Source organism: Balearica regulorum, chromosome 26, assembly GCF_011004875.1.
Source record: "Balearica regulorum gibbericeps isolate bBalReg1 chromosome 26, bBalReg1.pri, whole genome shotgun sequence".
In the NCBI taxonomy this organism is placed as follows: Eukaryota; Metazoa; Chordata; class Aves; order Gruiformes; family Gruidae; genus Balearica; species Balearica regulorum.
In genome coordinates, this window is record NC_046209.1 from 3,797,478 (window position 1) to 3,822,436 (window position 24,959).

The 24,959-nt window shown below is 36.4% G+C and overlaps 1 protein-coding gene across 14 annotated transcripts in view; it reads right to left on the minus strand.

The window, feature by feature from the left end:
• Nucleotides 1-224: 224 nt before the first annotated feature.
• EPS15L1 (epidermal growth factor receptor pathway substrate 15 like 1) overlaps nt 225-24,959 on the minus strand; it is a 48,103-nt gene continuing 23,368 nt past the window's right edge. For 11 of the 14 annotated variants that reach the window (XM_075736392.1, XM_075736393.1, XM_075736389.1 and 8 more), the window contains 4 exons: nt 24,817-24,899; nt 23,271-23,403; nt 10,431-10,636; nt 225-5,786 (listed from right to left, as the gene is read on the minus strand). In XM_075736392.1, the coding sequence (XP_075592507.1) occupies nt 5,640-5,786; nt 10,431-10,636; nt 23,271-23,403; nt 24,817-24,899 (569 nt within the window). In that variant the 3' untranslated portion in view covers nt 225-5,639. Of the gene's footprint in view, nt 5,787-9,190; nt 10,637-23,270; nt 23,404-24,816; nt 24,900-24,959 lie in introns of those variants that run through there. The other 3 variants (XR_012832550.1, XM_075736395.1, XR_012832549.1) reach the window with 2 other exon arrangements.

Consider the following 24,959-nt stretch of genomic DNA (forward strand, 5'->3'; position numbering starts at 1 on the left):
CTGACTGGTCTGTACAGACCAAATGTGGCTGGGACACGGAAGAAGGGGAAGGACAGAAGGGAAAACAGGGTGCGGAGAGCACCAGCCAAAAGAAAAAAAAAAAAAAAGTTTCTCAATGCAGAGAATCAAGCAGTTGTTCAAAGCAAGATTCGCAGATTTGGCACAAAGGCTTGTGAAATTGTGGACAAAAAAAATGTAAAGAAAGATTGCTTCAGTCTCAGAGCTCCAAAAAGTAACTTTTCATTTATTATATTAAACAATAACATTTCTCTTATTAAACAATAAACATGTGAGATGGGTTAAAATTAAAATACCTTTCATTTTGTTATGATATTTGAAAGATAAATATAACTACAGTAATGTACATATTTGGACATATTAGTCAAATTTAGGTCAACATTGCAGTCTCCACTTTGTGTTTCCACCTTTTTTAGGTCAGACTAAAGAAGGTCATATTAAAAGGGACACCAGAAGAGTACTCTCTAATTGCAACAGCAAAAGGAACCATAGTCACTAGGAGTTTTCCTTTTAAAGTTAAACTTAAAGGGAAAGGCAGAAGTTGGAAAAATGAAAATCCCATTTTATAACAAATTAGCCTTTATTTATAAAACTTTCCAAGTAAAAAGAGCAGTATATCAACTGATAAAACAGGGGTGTCAATGAATAATAGTTAATATATTTACTCTAAAAATAAATCTTCTATGACTCCACCATACTCCAAGCAAAATTCCTTTCTAAGAAAAGATGTTTGTTGTGAAGTCTACAGTGAGATGCAATGGTTGACACAACAAAACCTTAGCTGTTCCACCGGCGCAGGAAGGTATTGAATGAGATCATCATTAGCACAGATCAATTCACTTTAACAGAGTTCCAACTCTAAATGAAGATTAAACAGAAATGAAATTCCTGAGAGGGAGGAATAAAATGCAGAAGAAGGGAGAAATCAAACTCTTACACGAAGGCAAGCAACAATTCTACTTGGACCAAAATCCTTGGGCTTCGGTTCTACAGAATAAATACTCTTCTCAATGGAGAAACACTAACGAAGAAATAGTAACCCCAAAAGGATTATAAGAAGAATCCAAGAAAAGTGCATTATCTTTCAGCATAAGATGACAAAATAATTTCTACAAAATTTCTGACCACAAATTTCACAGACAGGAATTAAAAAAGATTTAAAAAAAAAAAAAAAAAAAAAAAAGAGGTTACACAGTCAGACACAGCCAGACACAGCCTGGAATTTCCTACACGTTGAGAGCACATTACATGAAACAAAATACAGTAAGGACTGATGATCCTGATAGGGCAGAGATTTCATAAGGAAAAAATTGCCAATATAAAAATATTTCATACAGCATTATTGTAAAAGTACTACTTTTATGAGCATCTGTTTTTATTGCAGAATGACTGGTATGTTTTACGACAAGACTATGTGAATATAACTTAGGGAAACCACTCGAGGCAAATGTGAACATACTGGTCTATAAAGGATAATGTGGGTAATTCAATACCTATGTCCTACATGCAAAGTTTGCATGCGTAGGTTCAACGTGAATAATTGTCCGTCTTTCCTGTTTTAACTGTTGTGCCTCGGTGCCTCGGTGCTGTGTGCAATTCACGGTTTTCCATGAGTCATTCCAGCAGTGACGATACTCCATATAAAACACACATGTGCCACTATAAAAGCCTACTAAACTCTTTGTGATTGCTCAACGTACCACAGAGTCTAATAATTTATCCGAGTAGAAAGCAGAATCACCTCCATTCTTTCCTCAAAGCCAAGAATGCAATGGATAGTCATTCCTCCTGAAGTAAAAGCTTAGGTGGAAACGGAGGAAAAACAGAGCTGAAATCCAGATGACAATTATGTGCAACCTATATAACTGGAATGAAGCAAGAAAAACATGTTTTCCACCTTAGCGTGCGACTGTTTGGGGTGTATGTGTATATGGGAATAGCTCCTTAAAAGTAATTTTTTAAAAAAGAGGAAAAAAAAAAGAAGTGAAACTACAAACAAATGTAGAAGAAAAATCATTGCCTCAGCCTAGAGAAAAAAGAAACGATGACATGACCGCCACGTGCAAGAAGATCAGAAATTGAGCCTGCATTTCAAAAAGACACATTAAAAACTTAAAAGAATGTGAAATCACATCCAGTGCAGATGATACCTACTTTCTGCCACGGTTCTCTCTTACACTTGGCACACCTAGCAAAGACAGTTTTTCATGCCAATGAAAGTAATCTTAAAACAAATTTATTAGAAGTAGTAATTTCTCCTTTTTTTTTTCTTTCACCAGAACTTTGAAATTCTAAGAGCCATGATCTAATCTGCATTTCTGTAAAAATTCCATTTCTGCATCCGTTTAGAGAATACATACACACAAGCTTTAATATATAGAATATATATGCATATTCTACATACTCATTATATATACATATTTTATGTACAGCACAAGTAACTATATACTAGACATAGTATGTGGACATATATAGTATATACACACACTATTATTACATTATACAATACACTATATATATATACACAGACACAAATAATATGGATCTCATAATGTACACCATATATGCATTGTGTATACTCACATTTTATATATCTCGCATTGTACATATTTTCTCTGCCCAAATAGCAATAGGCCTATTTGTGCTTTAAATTTCGCTGTTCTGGAGGAAGAAGAAGATCAATGTCTTGCAATAAAACTTCTGTCTTAGAAGAACAAGTGCGGGTATTCTACAAACCACTGAGTTACAAGCGTAAGGGAAGAAGAACGTGGGTAATTTTCCTTTTTATACGGAAAACTGGATTTAAATACAATGGGGAGAAATCACAGCTAAGTTTTCTTCTACTGCAGTATCTAAAATTTTGAATCAAGAGTGTTTCAGTAAACCTAAGGTTACTAAATCTAATATACTGTGCATAGAGGACACGTTCTGTCCTTGCTCATTTGCTTGATCTTCTGTTACTGTCCAAGCAAACATGAAGAATGAGTCAATAAGAGGAAAATGAGTAATTAGTTGTAACGCTATATGGAATGCTAGATTAATTCACATTTCTGGCTTCCTGCTGAACATCTTGAAAACACTGACTCATTGCCTTAGAAGCATTATAAATTACAGTGTTTTAGAGCACTGGCAAAGTAGCAGAAAGTCTTGTTATGGTACATAACTCAGAAAATGAATCAAGCTATTTAGCTCATCCACCCCGTCCCACTGGAGTGACATCATCCAAGCAGTAGTCCAAAAGTGGTTTTCCTTTCTAAAATGGCATTACATATGAATGGGGGTTTATTGTAGCAGAAGAGACACCACAAAGACTCAGGCTCAAATGAAAATAAAAAGGACAATCTTACACATGGATACAATTTGTTTAACTTAACTGAGAATCCTCCAGCCATTCAATTTTCAAAATTGCTCTTTCATAGCAAAAGTTTTATCTCAGGTTAGCTACAGACAGACCCAAGTTTGCTTTCAGAGACTTCAAGTCCTGTACACCAACAAAAAAATAGAATATGTTGACATTTTAGTATGTTCAATCATTTAATCTAATGTATTTTAGAGAAAAATTATGACAACGGGAAGGGATTTCAAATCAGATTCTGTAAAATTAGAAATATCACCTATTGCATTCACAAGGGGTCATTAAAAGATGATATCAAAGATCATTACACGGTTGCTCTTGATACTAGCATGCATCTTCTCCCCTTCTGAGGGGAATTAGAGAGTCACATTTTTTGCAGTACAGAGACCACACAGCAAACGGGGAACTGTGACTCCTAAAACTGCCTTTTGAGATAGGGGGGTTCAGGTTTGCCGTAGCGCTGCATCTGTAAATGGATGGATGTGCGCGCGTGTGTATGCACACACGCAGACACGCACTCACCCGTATGCCTACTCCGAAAGGCCTGAGACAACAAATGCCACGTCTCAGCTGCATTGCAGAGCTGCAAACTACTAAGATGAAGAAAATGATCCAATCTGATTCTTATCTCTGTGTAAGGAAAGCATCCAGAATAAGGCAATTACAACAGAACGGGGAAAGATTGTTTACATTCAGTGAACAGGCACTATCACTGTATTATGAAAAATAAACAGAAGGAAGCAAGGACGTAAAAATATAAATGCATTAAAGATGATGAGGGAATACCACGTTTTCAAAAAAAAAAAAAAAGAGAAAATGGTATAAGATAAGGGCTGCATCAGTAAAAACACAGAATGTTAAGCTTCGTATTCCTACAGAACCAAGGATGGGAAAGCAGACAGACATTAAGGACATTTAAAAAATTTTGTGCTAGATGCCTACTCTATTTCAACATAAAATCCAAGGCAAAGACAACGGAAGTTTTAGAATTCCTGTAAGCAGAAAAGGCATTTTGAGTAAGCAAATAATTCACAGACTTATCATAAGGACTTATTTTATATATTACATGTAAAACACGTCCTGTGTTATCCATAGCAGGTCAAAGTACAGAGTTCTACACGTATATATAAAATCTGTTCCTACTTGGACTCACTACTGCAAGCTGTATTTTAGAGCCAATCCGGTCTACCAGTACTTCTATAACTTATGCATGAACACGTATTTGGCAAATGAAATCTGTTTCAACTTGGCCTTATTTCAGCTAAATTAGGTTTGATCTGTAACCCCGTAATATAAGATAGGTGGAATTAAAGAAACAGAGGTACACAGTCAACCGGGTCACACAAATAAATGGTCTACGGTCTGGTGGTTGGAGCAAAAGAGAGTAAAAGGAGTTGTAGGGATGAACGCTGCTCAAGCTTAGTAAGCTTTCCGTTGCTTGATTTTGCACGAAAGCAGCACTCAAACTTGTATCACAATCCTGCAATCGTATTTGTTTATGAGATAAAGCAAGATTTTACCTAATGATTTAATTGCCAAATTATTTGTCCAATTTACTACAACTAACTCCCTCTTTTACAACACCCCATACAATTATTAAAACTCAATGCAAACAAATGTTTAAATTAGAAGAACTACTCAGTTGTAGAGGCTTCAAAGTCATAATATTTTATAAAGTTCACTATGTTTGTATTCATCTCATAAAAATTGCCAGATTCTTTTGTAAAAGCCACATCTCCTGGATAAAAAGGGACCATCTGATAATGAATTTATGCTGAAGATTTTGACGTAGATGATACAGATGACATGATTAGCCTACCATGAATTATTAAATAAATGTAACAAGTGAAAGCTAATTCTAGAAATATTACCTTTTTTATGACATTTTCTTTGAAATTCATACTGCAGCCTCAAAACCCCAGTGGAATTCAGGTAACAAAAAGCCAAATTCACAAGTTGCCGTTTACTATATGCAACATTGTCTTCCAGATAAAGAAACTTTGCTTTCAGTACCTTAGGATCACACATTAAATTTCTTAAAAGCAGTAAATTTTATCTAGAACATATAATACAGCTTATACAGTATTTCCTGCATATTATGCACTTGAAAAGCCACACAGAGCCTAGTTTGACGTAACCAGCCAGTCTTGTTCAGAGTTGAAGGTGACTAAAATTATTTTCACAATATAAACCAAGAATTTAGTATTTTTATAAAAGCCACGTTTAAAGGTTTCACTTGGACAGGGTGGAGCCAAAGAACCTCTGTTTAAGAATTTGGCATATCAGCCTTACTGAGCGCAATAGCCAACTCAAGGTCTTCTTGTTCTTGTCTCCGCAATCGAGCTAGTCTTTCTTGCTCTGCTTTTTCGCTCTCACGCTTTGCCCATGCCAGCTGCTGTTCTTCATTTCCAAACTAAAAAATGAAAATGGAAAAGGAATTAATACATTTACCAAAAACCCAGAAGAAATTATGTGAAAAATACAATGAATCAGCCTCGTTAAATATATGAATCAAGTATACCAAGCTGTCTTAGGGTAGTTCTTCTGGATTAAGATAAAAATTCACTCACTGATTTCCTCACTTCATCCTTTAATTTATTTCCTTAATTTCTTCCTCCTCCCACCAGGAAACTAACCCATCTGGGCTGCACGTCCCTGCATCCATGGCTCAGTTTTGTATGAAAATAGCCAGAGGACTGGAGCCAAACAAAAACTCCACAAATACAAAAAAAGCAAGTTAGTGGTTTGGGAGCATAGCAACCTACATCCATTTTTAAGAATAGTAAATAGCTGGTAAAAACCAAGAGTTATTTACTCTTGTGCAACTCCATCGCAGAGAGTTTTCTTGTAGTATTCCTTGCTAAGGGTGAGGGGTTTTAATAATGACTCCGGAGAATGCTGATTTGTGGGAAGTTTCGTCACCAAATCAAAAGTTCCAAAAAGCGCTTCTGTTACTGTTCACAAAAATATATGCAGAGTTTTTCCAGTAAGAAATAATGTAAGAGAATCCAATTTACTTCAGCAGAAAATACTACGGAAATATAACGCATTAGGACATTCAGCTTCTAAAGCCTGTTTGAGCTTCCCGAAACACATTTAAGTACACTGCAGCAAAACTGTTCCAAAATTATATTCCAGTATTTACCACTGAAGTATGCAAGAGTCTGCTTGTTTGAACTTTTTGCACAAAATGTTAAAATATTTTATTGAAATCATAACAATTTAAAGCTAAAATATAATCTGTTACTGTTTAATTTTAGCGTTTGCTGAAGAGGATGATGTTAACAGAAGCGTTTGCACAGCTGCATGCAAAAGTTCACATTATAGCCCACTTCTAAAATTTGCTTTGTACTCTCTTTTTTTGAATGTTCAGGAAAACATATTATTTGTGTTTTTCTGGGGAAGAGAAAACTACATGGAATTTATAGTTTCAATTTCAGCCGAACATACACTGTGGTCCACAACAGAGTAACTCTGAACTCAGCAAAATGTGCCACCGTACTAGCTGCTACGGCTACACCTTCCCAGACAAGCTTGAAATACTGAACTGAGTATTAAATGCGACTTTATGTGCCAGACCTAGGCCTGGCTGCCCCCACCTTGCCTTTGCCACTCTGCATTGTATCTAGAATTCATACTTTTTACATAAACACATCTATTTGAATTTCTTTCAACCCAATTCTCATTTACTCATAATTTAGTTCAATTATGCTTTATCTATGTGCTTCTGAATGCTCACAATTCCTCATTTTATTTCTCTCAATATGATTTTTCATCTCAATATGATTTGATATAATCAATCATCTCAAAATGATTTGATATTAAAAAAAAAGGTATTTTAAAATTAGTTTTCTTTAAACAATACCTCTGCTTTCATTGCTATCAAAATTTAGATGAGGACCTTTGTATTCAATGTTACTGAAATACAATAAAAGTGCCACAAATTTCATGATATTTTAGTTTTAAAATGAAGACAATCTATTATTATTACTTGTTTAAATAATGTCAGCTGACAGGCAAGATTTAAAAGCTCACTAAGATTTTAAATAGATGATTTTTTTCAAGATACAGTAAAGACGGACTCAGATGGAAGTAGCACTTCTCCACTTATTCCAAGAATTCAAAAGATCACATAGCTGGGATGCAGAATAACAGTTACTATTTTCAGTAATACAATAAGCTTTGGTCAAACCCTCTGGGGTGTCTTTTTTTTTTTTTTATTGTTGAGAAAACATTTTTTCTTATACGGTTTACATCTTAGGATAAGTCTTCCAAAGCTTATCAGAGTCCCAATCATGACTTGTTTATGGTACACAAGATAGATTTCTGCAGTTAAAAGTGCTGAGTTTAAAAAAAAAAAAAAAAGAAAAAGAAAAATAGGCAAGTGATTCATTGGAAACAAATCAGGATGTGCCTTACTACAAATGGTTAGCATACAGTAAAATTTTCAGGAGCACAACTCTGAGCATTAGATAGGGAAGTACACAACAGTTCATTAATGCCACTGATTCTTGCACAGATTGCCTATAAAAAGGTAATGTAACGGAATTACAACTCATTTAATACAATAACAATTTTTTTGGCATATGTCCAGGTTCAAGAAGTCTATAAATACGTATCACATATCCGTCATTTCATTTTCTTTTTCTTTTTCAGAAGTATAGTTAGACCCAAGGCATAAATGAGGAAAACAGCAGAGTGCAGTGAAACGAATCACATACACAAAAAGCTACACTGACTTGTGTTTACTAAATTACCAGCTTATATTAAGAGAAAAACTTTAGTTCTAAGTGCTCTGTTTCTTGGAAATTTAAACACTTTCTGTTGGCGGAAAGCTTGCTTTTCTTGTTGTTCCGTAAACTGAAGCTGGAACCTAGAAATACCTGAAACATGAGCTACCAAAAGACTTTGTTTTCTTCCAAAGAGTCGTATTTAATGCCAACGGAAAAGTTAAGAATGCAATGAGAACATACATAAACTCTGTGCGCATGAATTTGCCAGTGTCTCAAAAAAAAAGGACAAAAAAGACATATTTTCTAGAGCACTACTAAAATCTAGTGAAGGTCCTCATGTTACTTCTTTGCAATGGTAAATAATTCCAATAAAAAATCAGGTTATTCCGTTATTCAAACCTATGATTCTGTTCTCAGATTCCATAGACTCAAACTGTGTGTGAAAAAAACCTTCTGTAAGTAAAATTGCTTTTAATTTCCATTATGAACAAAGTTTCCCATACATTAGGCAAAGACAAGCACAATATTCTTGCTGATTATAAGGTAACTAGCACACTTAAGACTTCATAATTCATGATCAGGAATTATCAAGTGTAGCAACATAATGGTGTTACAGGCAAGCAAAAAAACCCCAAACCAACAAACTGAAAAGAGCAGGTATCAAGTCTCTCTCTTTTCAGTCAAATTCAGTTAACACTTTTTTTTTCCTTACAGAAGTACAAAGCAATTCACAAAACCAATTAAAAAATTAATTTCATTGGATGAAGCGCCACTTAACAGTAATTACAAGTGGCTACTGCTCAAGATCTCATTTTTCCTACTATTTCCTTATCTTAAAGTTAATCTCATCTCCTAAAAACCTGATGGCACAGCAAATTTAACACTAGAGCACCCACTGGGAAGGGGGTCAGAGATTTTGGTTAATCATTTGATACAATCACTCAGTGTAAGCCACGCTTTTAACTTAAGAAATGGGGTCTGTAAGAAAGACGACAATAGCTGGGTAACAGTCATTCCATTCCGTTATTTGTCTTTCATTCAAGGAAGAAATTAAATGTTGTTCAAGAAATTTCAGATAAGCAAGTTTTGCGTCTTATTTTTATTAAGAATGTCACCATTTTGTATACAATCACAGAATTTAACTGTGCAAATTCAACAGGCTAGTACTAACTGTGGTAAAGCATACATAGTATCTTGAACTTTGACATCTTCAGTATCCTAGATAAATTAAAGCACTGAGGCCAGCTAAAAGTATGCACAGATGACCTCAACTAACAATATCAAATAGGAAAGTGATACACATTTACTATTAACTAATAACTAAAGGAAAAAAAAACATTAAAAATAAGCAACCTGAAAGCTTCAGCTTAAAGACCTCCACTTGTTGAACACTGAACTGTGTCCATCAGAGTTAAGTAATGGATCGAGTTGGCAATTTTACTGCATGGCAATGTGACAGAACAAAAACACATGAAAGGAGGAAGAAGCCTGAGGCTGCGGATGGAGCAGATTTCTTTCTACTCATGGAAGCACTAAGAACCACACTACTACTACATTTACAATGACTTCCAATTCAATGATGTACCTGCCAGCACTAAAAACAAAGCCAGGCTTTTAGAAACCCTGGTATTTTTTTAATGAATGGGTACTTGGCTTTGCTTTCAAACCTTCTGATGCTGTCTTTTGGAATGCAGTATGGACGTTTGTATATTGGTTCTACAAAACAACTTTGTTTTCTTTGTCTAACAAGGGTTTTTCTACAATATCAGTAATTGGAACAAAATTCAACAGCTGAATTCTCAATCTCTGTCTTGTATATGTATTTTTATGATCACATTCCATCGTATACAGCAAACATTGTGACAGGATTGTCAGAACTTTTTTCACAAGCAATTACAAATACTTTATGGAATCTTTCCCTTTAAGGATTTGCTTCTCAGGATATGGTGAAATTGCCATATAAATGTTTTCAACAATTGTTTGTGAATCTTTACATCATTGGCTCCAGAAAAATCAGTTTACAAAATAGCCTCCATGCAACAAAAACAATACACAGATTCTGCTACAAAGAATTTGTGAGTAAAGGCACACTGTACTAAAATAATTTAAATGCAAGTAAACCCTTTAAAATTTAGTATGAAACTTTTTATTGAAATAATGCCTTTTTATTACAGAAATATTAATACAAAAACAATGAGGACAGCATGAAGGTACTAAGAGACAGAAGCCAGTGAACAGTAGGTTTGCAGTTAAAACAAAAACCCAAAAGATTGCTGCAAGCAGAGCAGAAAGTGGTTTGCTCAGAGACAATGAACTTAACTTACAGAGCTGAAGTCTGCAAACCCCAAGGAAGAGTCTTTAGAAGTTTTACTTGAAGAGGAGGGAGCAAATGGATCTTTTCCACTAAATGGGTCCCCAAACCCCTTTTTACTTTGAAACGGGTCACTGCTGTCAGCCCCAAATGGCTGGAATGGATCATGGGGCTTGGGAAAATCTGAAGACCCAAGGTGGCTTACAGGAGTACTTTTACCTGGAAAGTTTAGGAAAAAAACAAAAACAACAAACAAACAAAAGGAGAAAAAGAGAAGTTACTTACCATGGACAATGCAAACCCTTTAAATAGGAAATTGTGCTGATACACTTTAGCATCATCCATTCTTCCTGAGGTGGTTTAAAATTTAACCAAATAGAATGGTACTCATTGCTCAATGCAAATCATCTCAGTTGTTTTATGTAAATGGATTTATTATCTTACTTATACATACTGCAATATTAATACCATCAAGATTTTAAATGATAAAACTCAATATAAAGACATTTGGCCAGAAGAATTTGACAAGTATGACTTTAGTTCGTTTTCCAGGATTAGACATATTTCAAGTTTAAGTTTGGGATTACATAAAAGACAAAATATTTACATATATATTTCTATATATCACTAAAAATAAATAATTAACCATGTTAAATAGAATTAAATAGTAACTTATCTGTGATTTTACAGAATGAATGCATTCTGGTTTTTTTTCCTGGAACTGGTTTATCCTTCTACCACCACAGGTACAAGGGAAAAGAGACTGACTAAGGAATCACCTTGTTCTGCAGTGATTGCTGGGCAACCCACCTTTTGTAGGTGACTGCCTTTTCTTATATTCCACCCCAATAATAAATAAAATCACAGGAACTATTGAGTATGCTTGTAAATAATGGTTGTCTATTTTATCTGTTGCAATTAGAAGCTCAATGCTTATTTTTTAATTCCCCCCTGCAAAAAGTCCTATTTTGTTAGGTCAAATAACTAAACAGATAAATGTCATTTTTTAAAAAAAGAAACAAATATTTACAACCTCCTGCATAATAACTTGAATTACATCCATTATTGGCATTAATAAAGCCATTGTTTTTGAAATGTCCCATTCAACTGTAATTTAATAGGAATCTTACGATTTATTCACATCATTCACATTCACTAGAAAAGCACAGAGAAATGGAGTCAAACCCCCAAATTTCAGAGTATGTACTTGGCATGTCTAAGACACAGCCTGACAGCTTTTAGGAAGGTACTTTGGTAGTGAGTCATGAACTTCACCATATTTGCTCAAATCCGTGGAAATCCTCATTTGTCAAAAGAGAAATAAAGATCAGCAAACTTGTACTAAATAAATAACCTATCCAGCATCCTGTCTTCACCTGCCACTGAATCACAGCTCAGCCATCTCCCCTGCGCTCAGCCTGCCAGATGTACAGCCCTGTGCCGTCAGGGGCTCCACACCATGCCGATGGCATCTCCTTAACGATTGTATGGGCTGCAGGGACCTACAGTCCTCAAACTCAGCCAGGCACAGATTTACAGGGGAGCTGAAGGAACCGGCAGACTCTTAGCTCAGTGTTAACACCATACTTGGGTCTCAGATGCAATGCAGTGACTGCTCGGAAGGCACTGTGCCTCAGGGAAAATGTGAAGCAATAAAGTCCACAGCTGAACAAGCAGACAGAAAGAGGCATAGAAAACAAGACACATGCAGCAGGAGATATAACTGGATTTGTTTAGTCTTAAAGTGTGTTCAAGGGGAACCTGATCGTAGTCCTGTAGGCAAGCCTTCCATCACGAAAAAGGCTAATGGATTTAGATTTTAGTGAGAGAGATTTACATTAGACAATCTGTAAAATTTTTAAAACTTAAGGATACCCAAGACTGCCTAGGGAACTTGCTGCATTCCATCATCATGTGTGTGAGGTGTGAGAAAGGGTTTCTAGAAATCACACTGGTTTACCTGCCTTGAAGCTGGAGGACAAACGAGATCTCAAAGTTCACTCCAGTACTATTTTTCATGGTTTAGTACGTGCTCAATCCTGGTTAACAGATGTGGTGAGGACATACGGATCCCCATGCTATCATCAACCACATGTGAGACTTCTAAAGACAGGCAGATCAGACTAGTGATTTGTCCTTCATGGAAGGAAGTAACAAAATACACAGGACATACCAGCGGCATTTGCTCTCCCCACAAGCATGGACCCTCCTGCACCCCAGTTTCAAACTGCCTTTCCTATCAACAGAGGCCATGGTTTCTTCTCTGAAACGGACTGCTGCATTTATGCCCCGCTCATCGCCATGGCCTTTAGGAGATCCCACCTTCAGTCACAGCTACGCAGTGTTAGGGAACTATGTAAACCTGGTAAGAGATGAGCAACTCAGCATTTTGTATATAATTCTCCAGATAAAAGAGCAACTTATTTTAAATTAAATTATAAAGAGAATAAAGTATCTTCATTTCTAACTTAAGGTCAAGGCAAAACATAAGCCCTCTACATTTTATTACCTCCTTCCTCTATTGCCAGTTACTAGCAAGCAAATCCCCCCCGAGTATCCTTCACCCTATACTACCACAAACCAATTTTGATTGATAGAGGCAAAAATGATCCATTTTAAGCTGCCCTTTTCTTAGGTTAAACCTTCTGTTGCCGAAACCTCTTTGTGGAGTTGGTGACTGTTAGTACAAGCACAGGGTTTGCAACGTATTTGCTCAGCAAACCTGGTTTTTTTCTAGGTGGCCTGTTTAATTTTTGCACGAAGCCCCTAGTGGTTTCAGAACGTACACAAAGAGCATCAGGGTTTCTCATGCTTCATCTTCACAACAGATCACAAAGAATAACTTTGCTGTAGAGGAAATGCCACCGTGAATACTAGAGTTACCGCTAATAATATTGCAAATTTTTATTTTACTGAGTGCCATTTTCCTCAGATTTTTTTCAGTTAAAGAATAGAAGAGGGCTTTAATTTTGTTACTTTGAAGAAAAAGCAAAAGAGGGAAACCCTTACAAAATCAGGTTTATTTTTTGCAGAGCAATTTTAAGGGCAGAGCCAATCCTGGCACTCACAAGAGAGTCCTCAACGAGCCCTCTTTCCTACACTTTGTACATTGCTTATAGTTTGTTTTATCCTGCCACACTCAGCAAACATGGTTTTGAGGCCTGGCAGAAGTTTGTCTGGTTCAGTTAAATGTTGAAATTTACTCATTTGTTGGCCACCAATTAGTAATAACGCCACAGAATTATCTTTCTGACATCCTTGCTGGCTTACACCAAGTGTGAATCTCCCAGTGCAGCAAGTGCATATTGAAGTACAAGAAGGTTTTTGTATTCCTGTGTTTAGTATCTCAAGAACGTGGGTACAGTATTTCTATAAGGCAAAGCAAAAATACCCAAACCACACTGAAAAGTCACCAACTGAACTGAAGGACACTGGTAAAATTGTAATATTGCAAAATACACTCTTAGTAGTAACTGAGATTGCATTAAACTTATATTCACTGGGGATTAAAAAAATACTGCATTTTAACATGATACTGCTCATTGTTTTTGAGGTATGGCAGTACAAAAGTGCAAGCAAACAGTTGCAACCCTTACTTATTTGATTTTTCTGCTAATAGTTTCAGGGGAAAAAAGTTCAGAAAAAAGCAAAACAGGTCCTATTCTGAAACCACAGCAGTTTCAGCAGTTACCCAAGTGGTGCACCCAAACCACACCGAGGACTCACTTCAGCAAAAAGAGATGATGAACAAAATGGTTTACCACAGCAAATGCTGTTAACTTGTAGTGAACTCCACCCATACCAAGGGTTTATCTAATTTCATACCCCACAGCAAACTTCAGGGTTGAGATCTATAGTTCAAGGCAAATATAATCTCACTGGTAGGATCCACTTACAGAATTTGTCTTACTGAATTACAAGATATTGACAATGAAACAACGAAGTGGAACTTTTATAGTTTTCTCTATATTCTATGTTTCAACGAGTTCTAACTTTCTGCTTAGAAGAGTATCTTATGGAATTATGAGAAGCAACGTGTTTGCATGTGGATTATGCATGCTCACAGGCAAACAGGGCAGAGGTGAGATGACACAACTTTAAACTTTCACTAAACAAGTGCTCCTTTCCAGGAAACTTTCTAAGGTGAAAAATATGCTTTAACAATTCAGAACTGTGCTAGGTAGGATAGTGATAAGTAGTGATAGTGTAAGGCAAGCCCATACCTGCGATCATACTTGAACATATAATACCAGGGTTCCTACCTCTCACATCTTTTATATGCCAGAGGAAGTGTTACTCTAGAAAACCTCGGAGACTGTGCACCACGTAAGGTGCCTCCCAGTACATCCTTCTCTCGGCACTTTACCAAATTTATGTACCATTCCTAACTTACTCAGCATGTTTTTCACCACACTTAAATTATCCAGCTCTTCCACTGATGCAGAGTAAGACTTTCATAAACTGTGAACTTTAGGAACTTAGAGAAAAAAAATTTACTGGTTTTCAAAATGTGCTTGAAGGTTAGTTAAATTAAAACCAATTTTCTACAGAATACTGAAAGGTATTCGTCCTCAACAGGGGCTATTTCTGCACTGTATTTATCACCAAACAGTTGAATTTGAAAGTTCTTTGCACAAAATCACAATATATATTTTGAGTATCAGAAGGAAGAATTTTTCCTATGCAAAAAACCCTCGAAACTGTTTTTGCTTAGTATTTGCAAAATTTGCAACTTGAGCTAGCCCGTAACTCTGAAAACTTTAGCTTAAGAGAAATATTCTCAAAACTACAAACTTCTTGAAAGGTGAGGTTAGAGAAATCATTACAGATTCAGCCTAAGAATCTGTTCTGAAACGGATTCTGATTAACCTCTTTCAACAATTGGTACTGAAATATCTTTATTGTGAGAGATCAGCATAAACAACAGAATCAAAGCGTGAATGGAATTTTTAGTTTGTGGCTGGGCAGGTGCTCCACCCATGAGTCATTTATCCTACACAACAAGGGATGCCCGAGTTCTAATGTAACTGTCAGGTCTTCTAGAAGGCATGAAAAAAAAAAAGTTTTCCTGTCAGTCACAAACTTTGAAGCTGAATTTTTCACTCTCGGCTGCAGATGAGGAAAAAATATAATAAAGGTAAACAGGCACTGTGCTACTTGTGAATAACCTCGTGTACTCAAGCAGCTCTAAGGAAACAGGTGTGTGGTACCACTCAGAAAAACATAACACTCCTGTACGCCTCTGATCACGCAATGAATAAAGAACAGAATTCTATACTGTCCTCTAGACCAAATGATTGATCCCCACAACTTGAGTATGCCCGTGCAAATAAATGCAAGGGAATTATTTTACATTTTTTTCAGATTAACACAATTCTTTCTTTTGTTCCTAACTCCTGATTACATTCTATTATACCTAACATGGCTTATTTCTTCTTAACATCATCTCACTAAACACAGAGAGCAAATTTCTATGCAAATTCATATCCTGGGGATATTATACGTGGTGCAGGTCAAATAGAATGGCCACAAAAACGTGATGTGTTTAAACACTAAGGATTCATAAGACATCATTTTCTTTTGAGAAAGGAAATCAGTAAATGCACACAACAAAGCATTCAGGCTTTGGTTTGCATGTTTTTTTCAAGCAAGATACTGAACAAACTGTGAAGTCTTAATTTTCATCTAATTGAGACATTGAAGACACAGCATAGGCAAACAAACACTACTGAAACACATGTATATGTCCAACTCAAAAAGAAGCAAAGATCTATGCTCTTGTTTCTCACTGAAAGCTGTCAATATGAGGTCAATGTGAACTGATAGTGCTCTTGTACTGCTTTATAGATGAAAAATAGGTCTAAAATGGTAAAAACAGTAAAAACATAAAATGCCTTATATTTAGAGAAGTGACACATACGAAAAAGAACTATATTTGTCGTTGACATAAAGGAGGAGGAAGCATCAAATACAAAGGAAGACAGCAGCAGAACAGGGCTGTACAAACATCGCCTTTCCGTGAGCTGCTTGCACTGCCCTTCTGATTCGTGCAACATAGTGCTGGCTGACAGCATTAAGCATCTGATTATGTGCAGTAGTAGTAAGAGGCATATAAAATGGCTCAAGGGGTGCAAAAGACATCCCAGAGAGTGAATCTAGCTCAAAAGTTTCCAGTTAGACAATCCTGGTCCAGGTAAGCCTGGAACATGTGTGCATACCCCATCTGGGTATCCGCTCACTAAAGCTCTAAAGTCAAATTGCCTTCTGAATATTTTCTTTCAGTACAGATTCTTAATCATGAGCACTTAGTGGGCAAATCTATCTTAAATTGACCTTCCAAGGTCCATGCACCATATGAACAGAATGAAAAGCTGCTCTATGAGTTGGCTGTTAATTTTTCTTGCATTTCTAGCTTCTTTGGGGCTCACAATAACCTTCTCCAGCAACCACACTTGTGAGAAAAGGGTAAAGCATCCTGGCCCAAAACTAGGAATTATTATTTCTGTAAATGATGGATTACAACATGCATCTCAGCTAAAAGAGCTTTCAGATTAGCTCAATAAACTATTAAGATCCAGAAGATCTTAATAGATTTTTAATAGATCTTAAAGCCCTGACCTCTTTTCATTTTTTTTAAGCCACCGACAGGTTCACATAAAATTTCTCTTTATCTGTCAACTGGCAAGATGAAAAAAGTAGGACTCAGTCAGAGTTTGCTTAAGTCAGCAGGGGCCTTTTCTGACTTCATTTGGTGGGATGGCAAAATATACCTAGCAGTTTGGTGATTTGTGATTTGGTAAAAGCACTGAACCCTAACACCTTGGCTGGTTAAATTTATTATCAATAACATAGTTAGTGTTATTTGGTAATAATTTCTAGTCACATATATTAAAAACTGTGTAAACCTTTGTGCTCACACTGAGGTTTTCTGGGCCTCCACAAGCCAGGCACCTCTGAGGGATTAGAATCATACTTCCTAATTCAAGGGCAGGCCGGTTAGGCCCCTGTTCTGTCTTCTCAATACTTTTTCCAATATTTTGACATTTAGAACCACTACCAGTCATAAAAACAACGTGAGAACAGAATCGAAGTCCTTAACTCAAAGACAGAGGTGTTAACCACTAACCTCTGAAATGCCAATTTATAAATTCAGTTGCCATCATACATCAGAGCTACAGAGAATAAATGGATAAAAAAAACCAAAGCCAAAGTTCTTCGACAAACTCACTGTGTGCAGTCTGGAATAATAATTTATAGAATCATAGAATCCCAGACTGGTTTGGGTTGGAAGGGACCTCAAAGTCCATCTAGTTCCAACTCCTCTGCCACGGGCAGGGACACCCTCCACTAGCCCAGGTCACCCAGAGCCCCACCACCCTCACAGGGAAGAATTTCTTTCTAACATCTAATCTAAATCTACCCTCTTTTAGTTTAATTGTATTTCCCAATATAATTTATTTTACTACCTGTATTTCAAATAGCAGCTAAATAAACCCACTCATTTCTTTCTTACACAGGATGAATTCAATACATAGTCCTTTGAATTCCAAGTTACACGATATCTTTCTGCTATTTATGTATTGGCATCCCAAAGAAAAACTGAATTTTTAAAAGCACATTAGCATCGAAGAAATTCACTATTAATACAATACTCACCACCTCTATTAGTCACTAACATACAATACATTTAATAAAAATTATAACATTTACACAGGCTAAAAAAAAGCTAGTGATAAAAATAATTGGTTTTATTAAACAATCATTGCAAGAAGAAAGCACACTGCAACTGGAAAGTACGTTTTCTTCCTGGGTTTTTAGGACTTTTACATTCTTTCAAGGTTAAAAAGGTCAAAACCACTATAAGCAAGCAATAAAAATTTAGAAGAGGTTGAAGGTTACACACTGGTTAGTGGTGAAGGTTCTTCCACTAATATCACTGGTTAACAGTACTGTTATAACCGCAATGTGGAATGCATGGTGCTGCATTTAAAGGAAGTGGTAAGGGTGGGGCAAAAGCAGTAGGTCCCACGATCAAAGCACTAGAGCATTGAATTTTACTTACAACCCAATCACTGACACCCACACAGCAACTTCCTGCACTTTAAAAAAAAAAAAGAAAAAAAAGAAAAAAAAAGAAAAAAGAGGAAAAAAATCTGTTTCTCTCTTTTTGTAATCAACAACTTTTACCTAGAAACTAGTTAGCGGTGAACTCTGACTGATTTCAATCTGCAGCTCATGGCAGAAAACATAATTATTGATCTGTGAGAACCTACAAGAACCATTTTAACTGACAGGTTTCAGTGGATCAGCTCTTTCAGACTTTTTCATTCTTAATTACACAAAAGTCCTACAAAACCCAAAAACTACTGTAAGAAATATAAAGCAACCAGAAGTTCAGTAGTGCTAAACACTACAGGTAATCCTCTATGACAGAAAATAAAATGTACTTATACATCTACAAAAAACTTAGCTATGTTTTAGGACCACTTGAGAAAATAATTTCCACTGGAATTCAGATCCCTGTCACAGGGCACCTTTGCTTTAGTATGTCAATATACACTACTATTAATTTTGTTAATATAAGTAATTAATACTGTCTTGTTTTCCGTTTATCACAGCCCATTATGCAAAGCACAGGCTTGTTTATATCTGGATTATTTTGTGGTGCTTTCTGAGCATTATTCAAGCTATAGCATCAATAAATATAGAAAACCTTCCATTTCTTTACAAAGAAAGCTTCAAGTTCTCCAGTACCACCTAGTGAACATCAAATTACTTCAACCAAATCCCAGGAGAGCTGTATGAAACCTAATGTCCATTAGGACCTTCATGAAGAGAAAGAACATGCACATACTCCCTTGGGGATTTTTATTACAGCAGTCTAGTCACAAGAGCTAAAGGGCTTTTTCTTAGCTGATCTTCCTCAACCTAAAACGAGAATCTTACATCAGGTAAGGGACAGAGAGGCTGATTTTTCAAATCTTGGCATGTAACAGATATGTTGGAGCTTTGATGTACACTGGTATCCAGGCTTGCTTCTTCTGAAACACCTTCTTCTTGTCATTCTCTATTTTATTCACTGATTTATTAGCCTTCCTCCAATTCTCTTTAAAGATTCTGCATTTTGCCTTTAAATAATGACATTGAAAAAAACAAAACAAAGCATTGAATCAGAAAAACAAACATGAAATTTCTCTTGGAGCAGGCAGAGATCAGTTTAAGGTTCTGTAACATCTAAAAGATCTTATAAGACACTGGTTCAAAAAGGAGAAAGAAGAAAAATAATTTATGAAGAACAGAACAAGCATAAGCCTGAGATTCAGCCTAAGATACAACTTTAAGGAAATAATCTCATGATTGTCACCCCCTCTCTTAACCTTAGTTTTCGAGAAGAGAAAGATACAGATCTCAAGGGTGTCTAATCCATGCCACACAGTAAGCGCCTATCCTTGCCAGATAGTAACAACCACAGGCAGCTTTGAACTGAAGTATCTGCTAATACAGTCAGTAGATCATAGCTGCTTCTCAATGTCCAAGCTCTGGGGAAAAAAACCCAAACCAAACACCACTGAAAACCAACCAACCAAAACAACCAATCAATCTTCACTTTACAAGCAGCCAGCAAACAGGTCAGGATTTATAAGGCCAGACGACGATTACCCACTGCAACCCTGGTACTGACAAAGCCGGCAGTAGCAGAGAAGCTCCCTTAAGCATGGTACGAAAACTGTCTTCCAGAGCCTTCACACGAGAGCAGCTAATGTGAACTACACGTTCCTTTTCCAGGTTTTTTTCCAGATGCATCTGAAGGCCTTTTGATCTGACCTTCACTAAATGGCAAACAGAGGCTATGTCAGAAGTGCTTCCCTGGTCTTGTGCTCCGTTCCAAAGGTTTGCTCTGCCTTTGTCTTTGTGAAGAAGTGAGACCTGATGCCCAATTCCACATTCATCTGGACAAAACCTAGACAAGGTGGGCAAGAAGGGAACTACGGCATGCTTTGGCCACACCATGATTTGTCCAGGACACCCTGCAATACCTCGATGGATCCATCAGACAATGCTTGCATGTCACGTAACCCCTAAAAACCTTTGCATATAGAAAAGCCCTGAATCGGGAACAGTCCCTGGTGGATTTTGCTAGTTTCCCCTATCAACAACTACTTGGGAAATCAGATAGCTTTCAATGCCCTGCAAAAATATTTACTAGTATTTTCTACTTGACTGTAGAGTGTCAAGTAGAGGACAAGTCAAGCTTTATATTAGATCTTCACTGCACCTGCCTAACAAAATGCAAACAAACCATACAAGTGCTTGTCAATATTAAAAATCCCTCCCAACAGAAAGAACAGTTTTACTAAAAAGACTATGAACTGGGAACAGAAAGGCAAACTACAGATTTGTCTGGTAATAACTAGCATTTATTCATCCTTCAGCAAGATCTTTATCACCTACTTGTTTTTTAATTAAATAGACCAATGAGAAAGGTAAGAAACAACGGAAGTTTCTTGTCTGTTGTTTGTTTTCTGAGCAGTGTTCCCATTTCTAACACACACTTGTACGCCTGTATCTCTTGCTAGAATCACAGTATATTACTATATAATTTCTCATGCTTTAAGTAACCACTGAAGATTGCTTTAGTTGTGGAAGGAAGGGAGGAGTATAACTGCATAAGCACATGAGGCTCATTTGCTTTAAAAAAAACCCCCTGCTTTGTTTCCTCCTTAGTCTATTTTATCATAACAACATTTGCTTTTGGTAGAGCAGTGGAACCTTACAAATATTGTGTCTCCCAAGAAGAGGGGAAGGTACACATTTAAACAAATTTTTTAAAAGACTGATTAGAGGCTGAGTGCACGTCTAAAATCAAAACAAATTATTAAAGCTAAATGTTCTCCAAAATTCCTCAGCATGTACAAAAGAGGGAATGAAGAGACATAAATCAAAAAAGCCCAAACAAACCCATATAGGTGAGTCAATCCTATGGCATGTATTTCTCATCTTTGCTGCTTACTTTTATACTGTATTTGCTAGGAAGAATCATGTTTCGAACAAGAAATAGAAAGAAACCACATGAAAGAGGTAATATAGGTGTATTTAGTAATTTTTTGACTCATTCAACTTTATATAGGCCCTTTAAACACCAGATTATTTTATGTAGACATTTCTTAAAAAGATGGCCACTTACATACTTTCCTTGAAAACCGAATAAGGAAAGAAAAATAACATCACTCACAATGGCAAGTAAGATTACCTCCAGCTTTTCTATTTCTACTTTTATTCATTTGTGTCCTATTAGTTGATATTTTTCAACATTTACATATTATGGGTTTTTTTAATTACTAAAGGCTCTCTAGTACCCCAATAGTAGAAAATATTTACATAAAGCATGGATGGAACAGACCGCTTCAAGAACTCTTCCACAATCCTGACAAATTTTCATCAATACTCACCTACACAGAACCTCCTAATTTGGTTTCAGGGTTTTAGTGTGCATCATCATCTCTTGAGCAATAGAATCACAGTAATAGGAACAAACAAATGCTGCAGCAATGGCCTGCTCATAAGTCTACTCTATTAGATAATATTTTCCAAACCTTGGATAATCTATGGGATAGTTAATGACATCTTCAGTATACCCTAGTAGTGGAAATCACTTTTCATGTTACATAAGGAGCTAGTTTTAGCATAACTGGTTTGCAAAACCAGCCAAATCAACAATACCTGTTATAAACAGGATGGGAGCAGGGTGCATGCTTTGCTCCAAAATGCAACAGCACAAAGGTAGACAATCCACATATTTAGACAAGGAGATATTAATAATAGATCTGTTTTCTTTGTATTATGCTTCTTAACAGTGTCAGTGGATACCTGAGAATACTAGATGTTGATCCACATGTTTAATGCAAAATTATGTGCCTATTCGTAAGCAGATTCCAGCTTTTTTTTTGAGCCAACTAAATGTTCACTGCTAGTATTAACTGAATTATACCACTGTAGCTAAAAGGAGACTTGAAACTAACAGCTCTACGTGGCTTTAGTTCTTAAAACAGTTTCGCTGGTATCTGAATATTTTGAAAATCAACTCTAGGGAGGGCGAACAAGTTGAATCTCCATTAAAAGAGATCTTATTTTCAATTAAGAAGACTCATACATTTCTAAGAATTTCCATACATAATGGACTTGAAGAAGGAACAAGCTGTACATTCAGAAAGTAGTTTATATTTAATTAATGCAGCAATGCATGAATGCAAGAATGATAGATCCGGACACATCAGGACAGGTCCATCTAGCCCTGTACCCTGTTCTTGTTAGTATCTAGCAGCAGATACTTGAGGAAGAACATCAAAACAAGGTAAAGATCCAGCCATGCTTCAAGACTACCTTGCAAACATTCAGCAATACAAGAGTCAGAGAGGGTATTTTGGCTTTTGGTAGACCCTGTTGCCCTTGTTGGATTTTTCTTCTAAGATTCATCTAGTTGTTTTTTTAAGCCCTTTTAAATGTTTTTGCATTCACTATATTCTCTGGCAAAAAAAAAAAAAAATCCTAAAGCTAGCATTTACTAATCTCATTTGTTGCCTGCTTGGAAAAGACAGAAATTTTTTTCCCCCATTTTTCCCTGCCACAAGTGATTTTACAGATCTGTCCTACCACTCCCTAATCATCTGTTTTCCAGTCTGAAGAGTTCCAGTCTGGTTTACTGACAATTTCTGTCAATTTACTGCTAATCTCATACCTTTTTCCATGGTTGTGATATAAGATAATGAGATAAGGACAAGTTGACAGTCTTCTATGTCCAATAATATACAGAAAATTGGGGCAACTGGCTATTAAAAAAAGAAAACCTCCTTACCACTGGGTGGCTTTGGCCGTGGAGGGACATTTTTCTTCGGTGGTAACGCTGGTGTGTCTGATTTGCTTTTGAAAGGGTCATCTGAGAATCCCATCCCTCCAAAAGAGGAGGCAAAGGGGTCTGAAGCTACTGACTACATGAGAAAAAAAGACAAAAAGAATGTAAGCTCATTGTAGAGTATCTGTTGTTTCATGAAAGCTACAAGTTAACTCAAGTAAAAGCATTAACTTAAAAAAAATGAGGACAGATTTACCAAATTATGTCAATGGTGTAAGAGGCTAACGCCCACTGACAGAGGTGCTAGGATTTCATTAACATTCAAAAGTACTTATGATCTTAATCACTTAAGTACTTCTAGAACATTTAGTTCTAGCAAAAAGCTGATGAGAAACATAAAAGGAAGTAAAACTCTACTTTTTACTATTTGGCAATGAACAGTCACACTACAGTCCGACCTTCACTCTGATAAACAGAACCATGATAGAAACTGGAAAAACATGGTGGAATGCAGAATGGATAGCTTATCCCCAAGCTTTTCTTAAGTTACAAACAGCTATTTGTTTTGGTTTTTTTTAAAAGCTCAGGGAAAATTCCAAAACCATGTTTTTTACTATTTCCTACATTCATCTGGCTCTTGTGAAGGACTCTCCTATTGATTAAAAAAGACACAAAAATTATGCCATGTAGGGAAATTTATCATCCTGAAATGAAGACAGAGGGATTTTGTAGGCAAAGCTAAAGCTCGCAGTTGGACCTTCACTGCAAGTTCTATCTCGAGCCACCAATATTTGTAAAGACTGTTGCCACCTAGTGGAGAGCTAAAATCCCCACAAAAAAAAAGTAAGAAGAGTTAGACACACCCCCCCAAGAAGTTTAATTAGTCAAAATGATCTGATAATCTATTTTCTAGTTAACATTTACTCTACAACGTTCAAGGGTTAAGTGCAAAAAGTTGGGTGGCTCATGTCAACTGTAAATTCCAAACTCCAAGATAACAGCAGACTATGACTGGTCCAGGTGATGAGGTAAGGACTTAGTGCTGTCTGAAATACCCTATATACTCAGTTTATACCAAGAAACCAAGTAAAGAGCAATTCTGTTAAGAGCTATGAAATGTCAGCACACCACGTCTTCCACCTTCCTCTAGTTCCCTGTACTCATGGAGAAGCTTAAGTCAGGATACTATGAGAGTTGAAGTATCCAAGAAGCAGACTTCAGGACTTAGAGGAAGGTTGGACACTGAAATACATTAATATCTGGAACAACTATGTTTTCTTACAAGTAAAAACTAGAAATTATTTCTTTTGCTCCTCTGGTATCTGAAAATGTTTGTGAAAAGTTCATTTATCCCTGTTGAATCTACCACCAAAGACTGCCATATCTGAGATGGATGGAAAATGCTTTGCTAAGTTACTGGTGAGGTTGATCGGAAAAAAAATTAACAAAAGTGGGCTGTCAGCTGAAAAGTTACAATCATATCACACCTTTAAAAAAGTGTCTGTACATACATTTTCAAAAGAACAGTTGGTTTCCTTGTAACCTTTACCTTTGACATCTGACTGAAGTCTGCAAATCCCTCACCACTACTGAAAGCACTGCTTCCAAATGGATCCAGTGTTCCAAATGGATCTGAAATAGATACGGGGGGACAGGGGGGGACGTTATTTAAAATAATACTTAAGAATATGA